This window comes from Elephantulus edwardii, unplaced genomic scaffold (assembly GCF_000299155.1).
Source record: "Elephantulus edwardii isolate Elephantulus edwardi_28Jun2011 unplaced genomic scaffold, EleEdw1.0 scaffold00075, whole genome shotgun sequence".
NCBI classification, from domain to species: domain Eukaryota; kingdom Metazoa; phylum Chordata; class Mammalia; order Macroscelidea; family Macroscelididae; genus Elephantulus; species Elephantulus edwardii.
In genome coordinates, this window is record NW_006399825.1 from 12,960,978 (window position 1) to 12,969,336 (window position 8,359).

Consider the following 8,359-nt stretch of genomic DNA (forward strand, 5'->3'; position numbering starts at 1 on the left):
CGCCGCGGGCCCGCCGGCGGGGATCAATTTTTGCAGGGATAGCAAATAACTGTGAAGATCATGACTTAGATCAGGTCCACCCTAGTCTTTAACTCAACACTTGTCTTTAGCACTTTGGAGATGTCCCTGACAGAAGATTTTCCCGAAGCAGCATGTCTTTTGATTCTTGACTCCTGGTACCAAGGATCCAAGTAAGATAAAATCATTGACAATTTCAATAATATCTCCATCTAAAGGATGAAAGTCAGCCAAGTGTTGAGGACTTTCATTCACAGGGTTGCTATGAGTCGCCTACGACTTGACAGCACTTAACAACATCATGATGCTGTATATTGGCCCAGTGGTGAGGACGTAATCCATATGGAAGGCTGTAGTCTTTGCAACAAGCATATTAAGAGCTCTTTACTTGCAGCAAGAAAAGCTATGTCATCTGTATAACACGAGCTGTTGATGAGTTCTCCTCCAACCTTTATGCCACATTCATCTTCATGAAGCCCAGCTTCTTGAAGGATTTGCTCAGCATACACATTGAATAGGTATGGAGAAAAGGTACAGCCCGATGCACACCTTTTTTGGTTTTAAACCATGCCATGTTCACTTGCTCTGTTCAGACAACAGCTTTTGGTCTATGTTTAGGTTTGCATGAGCACAATTAAGTGTTCTTGGATTCTCAATCTTTTTAATGTTAGCCATAATCTGTTATGATCCTCACAGTCAAATGCCTTTGCATAGTCAGTAAAACAGATAGCCATTCTTCTGGTATTCTCTGCTTTGAGCTAGAATCCATCTGACTTTAGCAATGAAATCTCTAGTGCCAGGGCCTCTTCTAAACCCTGCTTGAACTATTGGCATTTCCCTGTTCTTGTAATTTTTAAATAATCTTATTTTAAATAATGCACAAAGTATGTGAGAAGCAGCTTCAACATCCTTGCCTCCAATGAGCACCCTGGGTACAATTCCTGCATGATATATTTGTTTTAAATTTTAAATAATCCAAATTTTAAATAATCTTTTTAAATATCTTGCTTGCATATGATATTAAAGGTACTGTCTGATAATTTCCACATTTTACTGGACCCCCTTTTAGAGAATGAGAACAAATAAGGTTATCTTCCAGTCAGCTAGCCAGGTGGCTGTCTTCAAGAGTTTCTTACACCACTTGGTGAGGACATCCAAGGCTGAATCTGTTTGTTAGAACATATCAATTGGGCGTTATTTTTTGCTAATGCCTTCAGTACAGCTTGAACTTCTTCCTTCATCACCACTGGCTTTTGATTATGTTACTTACAGATATGGTTACGTGTCAGCCAATTCTTTTTTGATACAGTGACTCTGTGTATTCCTTCCATTTTCTTTTGAAAATTTTACATATATCTGTATAACACATAATATTTTTGTGTATTATATATAATAATGTATTTTTAAAAATTATTTTTATTATAGCACATTTTCTTCTCCCCTTCCCCTAACTCTCCTCACAATGTACCTCTTGTTCCAGATGTGGTCATACATGTAATGCCTAATCATACATTCCTTTGGGACAGTTCTTTCTCTAATCTGATCTAATGCAGTATTCATTATCCATTCTTTTCTCATTCTCTCCTCAACCTCTCATGTCTGTCTTATTTTATAGCAGTATTATACAGTATTTGTCCTTTTATGACTGAGATACTTCACTCAGTAAAAGGGTGACCATGGAGGACATTATGCTGAGTGCAATATCTCAGTCATGAAAAGACAAATACTGACTACTGTTATAGAAAAGGACTGATATGGGGGTTGGGGGAAAACAGAAAAGAGGGGATGAATAATGTACATGGCACTGAAACAGACGAGGAAGAGAACTGTATAAAAGGAATATATAATTAGGTATTATTGGCATGACAAGAGTTAGGAATAAGAGTTGCATAGTAAAGTGGTCTGGGGTGGGGACATAGAGGGAACTGTTTAACAATGGAATTACTTTTCTTTCCAAAGAAAAAAGTGAACTGGGGAGGTGGGGACACAGGGAGGAAAATATGCAACAATGAATGAATGGAAATCCAAGTTCTTTATAAACTTTCATTAAAATCTTAAAAAAAATTATGTATAAGAATGTCATACAGCAATTTTCTCTTTATTTGTTGTTGTTAAGTGCTGTCAACATAACCCATAAGACCCTTTGAACAACAGATCTGAACCTTGCTCTATCCTATGCCATCCTCACACTTCCTGCGGCAGTCACTGGCATTGTATTACGCTTAGATGTAATTCATTAAACATCATGTAGTACATTATGAAATTGGCTTAGGACGAAATGTAAATGTTCTGTGGCTTCCACAGTTTCCTAAGAGTTTCTGTAGTTGAAAAGTTGATATTCTAAAGTGAAAATGTGAAACTAATGTATTTTGTCTGTGAGTTTTTTATAGAATAATGTTAATTTTTAATGTTTTCTTAAGCTCTAAATTTCTTCATAAATAATCTAGTTTCCTTTGAAGACTTCAAGTGATTTTAAATTTAAATTTTATTCATGTTTACATAAAACTGTTTTTCTGACTGCAAAGAATATTAAATACTCTTTCAAAAGTTGATTTTGAATGTCTACAAAATATTCAACCAAATAAATGGACCATAATTTAGCCCTTACTACTGCTGGGTATGAGTGGTTCTCAATTCTTTTATTAAATAACACCAGGTAATAATTCTTAACTGCAATATTACCTATATACATATGACTAATGCCTAAAATTTAGTTAAAGAAAAAAGTATGAACTTTTTATTGTGATTTAATAAAGGAAAGTGTTCAAAGATAACTGGTTTTCCATTCAACAATTTATAGCTACATGATTTGTGGGTGAAACTGATTATAATTCCGACACAGTTAACTTTCACCCTGTGTGTACCATTTCCATTTGCTTTTCTCTCCTTTCCTGCCTCCTGAGCAAATATATACCTGGGCAAATGCTGTCCTTTTGACCTTGGATAATTAGCTATCTTAAGGGGTGTGCTCCTCATTGATGTTTCTGATCACACTATGTTGTTGCTATTATGTGCTTGGCTCCACGGTCAACACTCTTGGCACCAGCAGCCATGAAATAAAAAAACATATTGCGATGGGAAAGTCTGCTTTCAGGGACCTCTCCAGGGCACTGAAGAGCAATGGTGTCACTCTGGAGACTAAGGTGCGTCTGATACAGGCTATGCTCTTTGCAATCACTTGTTATGCATCGGAGAGTTGGACAATGACTAGGAAGGATAAAAGAATTGATGCCTTTGAGCTGTGGCGCTGGAGAAGAGTATTGAATGTACCATGGACTGCCAAGAAAAACAGATTCAGCCTTGAGAGGGTTAAACCAGGCTGCTCCTTGGAGGCAAGGATTCTGGGGCTTCGTCTGACATACTCTGGACATGTTGTAAGGAGGGACAGGTCCTTGGAGAGGGACATCATGCTTGAGAGGGTGGAGGGACGGCGTAGGAGTGAATACCCTCTATGAGGGAGATTGATTCAGTGACTGGGGTAATCGGGATGGGTGTGTCAGAGGCAGCGCGACTGGCACAGAATAGAGCAGGGTTTAAGGATGTTGTACACTGGGTCGCTATGAGTCGCAAGTGACTCAACAGCACATAACAACAACCACAACCAAATATACTTTGAGATATCCACAAGGGAACACTTTCTTCTGTTTCTGGTGTTACAGACACTATTTACCTTGATAAATAATGAAACAATCCTTTGGCAAATCCTGTCGAGTTACACAACCTCCATCTGCTCCGAGGAGAAACAGCACTTTAGGAGGGTTCTTCCGGACTGCTTCCACTCCAGGTTTATAGCCAAGGTCCAAAGCAGCTACTTGACTTGCAATCCTGTACAATTAAAGTTTTAGCAAAGTTATAGTCTTTTCAGTATTTAAAAAAAAAATTTTCAAATGTGATACTTGGAAAGGATGTTGTTAGAAGCCATCAAGTTTGAGTACAACGCATATCAACTCTATGGACAATGGATGTGAAAGATATCTAACCTATTTTTCTAGTCAATGTAATCAAATAATTTCTTCTTAACCACTTAAAAAACAACAGAAAAAAACAGATGTCAAAATCAGAACCAGCAGTATTTCACTGTTTTATGAATAAGAAACCAAAAAAGTCCTACATGCTTAGGTTACTGTTTCTTTACATTTAATGGACTAATTCTGGAACATTGAAGCCAACCGTAGTTGCCTTAAGATGACTCAGCCAACACAGTAAATTATAAAATAAATACTATTCATAGGAGAAAAACCAGATGATTCTAAAAACCAAAAGGGAGACAACTCACTAGAAAGAACATAATAATTCACAGAAAGTAGTAATTAGTACACTGGTTTATGTCCCTACAGATTTTTTTCTATGACTATATAACATTAGAAATAGAAAATAATATTTTAAGGAAAAGGTCTAAAATAATTATACTTTGAACATTTGAATTTTGTGGCCTAGTCAGCTAATACTAATTTTCTAATAAGAGATGGCCATTCTAACAACTTATTGTGGATAGTACTGGCTGGGGAAGGCAATTCCTATCTTCCACTAAATGTTCCAACTTTCTCTGTAGTTACGCAAAGGTAGGTGGGATGAACCAAAGTGCTATCATTTATTTCAACTTACACACAGGTTGGTTTTGTTTTTCGCAAGAATATGTTGTCATGATATGTCACCAAATGACCAAATCTTTTTAAAAGCAATAGTTTAATACTTAGAAGGTTAATTAGTGGGGAGCTCTGGTGGCCTAGTGGCAAGGAGCTGCAACTACAATCCCAGAGGCGCACAGTTCAAATCCACCAGATGCTCTGCCGGGGAAGGAGGGACAATCTCCTCCTGTACCAGTCAGATCTGATTTGACGGTACACTCACACAAAATATATAATAAAGAAATAATAAAAAAAAAAGAAGGTAATTAGTAAGCTTTCAAGGCTGCCGTTTTGTCACTTATTGACAGGTTAAATTAGTTTTCTTGTAAGTCAGCAATAAAGCAAAAAGTTGACAGCAAAGAAAAAAAAGGAATTCAACAAAGGATGGTGGATTAAGGAAATTGAGAGGATAGATGTAAACAACTTTTGATAAATATTTATTATGAAAAAGTAAGAATTCTACACTAACCGAGTGTAATTTGCCCCGGGACCAGTTGCTTATTTTAACATCTGAAAAAAATCAATGTAATATGGCATAGTAATTAAAAAAAAAACAACAACCCACGAACAATAAAATAAAAACCACAAACTATATAACCATCCTATTAGATGCGAAAATAGTACTGAACACACATCTTTTTATGGAAAAATCATACAGGACCCCCCCCCCCAAACTCTAAAAATACAAGGGAATTTTACCAACTTGAACAACTCACAGCTAACAAGTATTTAATAAATAGACTAAATGCTTTCTCCCTAAAATCAGAAACAAGACAAGGATATTCACTTATTATTTCTTTTTTTTGTTAACTTTAATGAATATTTACAGAGATTTTGGATTTCCATTCATTCATTGTTGCACTTTTCTCCCTGCCCACCCCTGCCCCCCAGTTTGCTCCCCTCTTTGAAAAGTAAAAGAAAAATTCCTTCATTGGTTTACAATCCCCCACCCCACCCCAAGTACACTCCACACCATGCATCCTCAATTCTGGACTCCTGTGATAACCATAATACCCTATCATATATCACTTTTAAACTGTTCTCTCCCTCATCTGTTTCAATGCAGTATACATAATTTATCCAGTTTTTCTCAGTCTTACCCCAACCCTGTTGTCAGTCCCATTCTACAACAGTGGCATCATGCAGTATTTGTCCTTTTGTGACTAAGATAGTTCTCTCAGCATAATGTCCTCCAGGGTCACCCATTTGGAATAATATTGTATGAGTTCCTTGTTTTTCAATGCAGCGTAGCATTCCATTGTGTGAATATACCACAGCTTCTCTACCCATTCGTTTGTTGATGGGCACTTGGGTTGTTTCCAACTCCTTGCTATTGTGAACAAAGCCGCAATGAACACAGGTGTGCATATCTATGCTTGGATGTCAGTAATGGTCTCTTTGGGGTATATTCCCAGTAGTGGAATTGCTGGGTCAAATGGTATCTCTAGTTGCAACTTCTTGAGAAAGTGCCATACCAACTTCCACAGTGGTTGCAGCATTTTACACTCCTACCAACAGTGAATAAGGGTTCCAGTTTCTCCACAACCTCACCAGCATTTGTTGCTTGCTGCTCTGTTAATTTTTGCTATTCTGACTGGGGTGAGATGATATCTCATAGTGGTTTTGACTTGCATCTCTTAGAGCTAGGGATTTTTTTTTTTTTATTTTTGTGTGAGTGTACCGTCAAATCAGATCTGACTGGTACAGGAGGAGATTGTCCCTCCTTCTCCGGCAGAGCATCTGGTGGATTCGAACCGTGCACCTCTGGGACTGTAGTTGCAGCTCCTTGCCACTAGGCCACCAGAGCTCCCCCAGAGCTAGGGATTTTGAACATTTCTTCATGTGCTTGTTGGCCATCTGAATGTCTTCTTTGGTGAATTGTCTGTTCATATCCTGTGCCCATATTTCAATTAGATTATTTACCTTTATCTTGTTGTGGTGTCACTTGTTATTTCTATCCAGTGTTGTTGTTATGTGCTGTCAAGTTGTCTGCGACTCATAGCAACCTTACATACAACAGCCCTAAACCCTGCTCTGTCCTGTGCCAATCTTTCTCCAACACACTTAGCCCCACTACCCCAGTCACTGAATCAGTCCACCTCTTAGAGAGTCTTCCTCTCCTGCACTGTCCCCTCCATCCTCCCAAGCATGATGTCCTTCTCCAAGGACTGGTCCCTCCTTGCAACATGTTCAAAGTATGTCAGACGAAAAGTTCAGAATCCTTGCCTCCAAGGAGCAGCCTGGTTTAACCCTTTCCAGGATGTATCTGTTCATTTTCTTAGCTGTCCATGGTATATTCAATACTCTTCTCCAAGACCACAGCTCAAAGGCATCAATTCTTCTATCTTCCCTAGACATTGTCCAGCTCTCTGACACATAAAAAGTGATTGCACATAAAAAGTGATTGCAAAGATCAAAGCCTGTAGCAGGTGCACCTCAGTCTCCAGAGTGACACCATTGCTCTTTAGTACTCTGGAGAGAGACTTTCCCAATGCAATACGTCTTTTAATTTCCTGGCTGCTGGTGCCAATCTCAATCTCTTCACCACCCATCCTTATGCTGCCACTTGGCACAGTGGTGAGAATCTTTGTCTTCTTGATATTGAGTCTCAATCTATATTGAAGGCTGGAGTCCTCGACCTTCTGCAGCAAGTGCTTAAGGTCTTCCTCAGTTTTAGCAAGCAGGGTTGTATCATCTGCAAAATGCAAATTGTTGATGAATCTTCCACCAACCTGATGCCATACTTCTCCTCATAGAGCCCAGCCTCCCGGATAATCTGTTCTGCATACAGGTTAAAAAGGTATGGAGACAGGACACATTCCTGGCACACAACCTTCCCAATTTTGAACCATGCAGTGTTTCCTTGCTCTGTTCTGACAACTGCCTCCTGGTCCTAGTATAGGTTTTGCATTAGCACATTCAAGTGTTTGGGGATTCCCATTCTTCTCAGAATCAGTCAGTTTACAGAGCCAAAGGTCATTACAAAGACAGAGGAGGAAGAAAAGACCAAAATGGATGTCAGAAGAGACTCTGAATATTGCACTAGAGCACTGAGAAGCCAAAGCAGAGGAAAGAATTCAAGATATTAAAGATCTGAACAGAAGATTTCAAAAGGCAGTGCTGAAAGACAAAGTTAAGTATGACCCTGAAATGTGCAAGCAGCTGGAATCAGAAAATCAAAAGGGCTGAACTCACTCAGCATTTCTTAAGCTCAAGAAACTGAAGAACAAATTCAAACCTCAAGTTGCTATACTTAAGGATGCTTTGGGCACAAGATTAAATGATCCAGGAAGTATTAAAAGAAGATTGAAAGAATATACAGAGTCACGGTACCAAAAGGAATTGGCAGACACAGAAGAATTTCATGAAACAACATATAAGCAAGAGCCTATGGTGATGAAGGAAGAAGTTCAAGCTGCTTTGAAGGAATTGGCAAAAAATAAGGCTCCAGGACTAAAACCAAGGACTATAAACGTCATTAAAGAAAAGCTTGGAAGAATTCTAGTAGTCCTAGTCCAGAACATAGTCTCCTAAGTATCCTGAAAAATCTACATCCAGGAGAAGATAAAATAGATAAATGGGACCTCCTAAGAATCAAATCCCTTTGCACATCCAAAAACTTCTCCAACAGGGTAAAAAGGGAAGCCACAGACTGGGAAAAAGTGTTTGGTAATGACATGTCAGATAAGGGACTTATATCTAGAATTTATAAA

The 8,359-nt window shown here is 38.5% G+C and overlaps 1 protein-coding gene across 2 annotated transcripts in view; it reads right to left on the reverse strand.

The window, feature by feature from the left end:
• NDUFS1 (NADH dehydrogenase (ubiquinone) Fe-S protein 1, 75kDa (NADH-coenzyme Q reductase)) overlaps positions 1 to 8,359 on the reverse strand; it is a 37,419-nt gene that overhangs the window by 6,547 nt on the left and 22,513 nt on the right. For both annotated transcript variants that reach the window (XM_006889119.1, XM_006889118.1), the window contains one exon: positions 3,689 to 3,843. In XM_006889119.1, the coding sequence (XP_006889181.1) occupies positions 3,689 to 3,843 (155 nt within the window). The remainder of the gene's footprint in view (positions 1 to 3,688; positions 3,844 to 8,359) is intronic.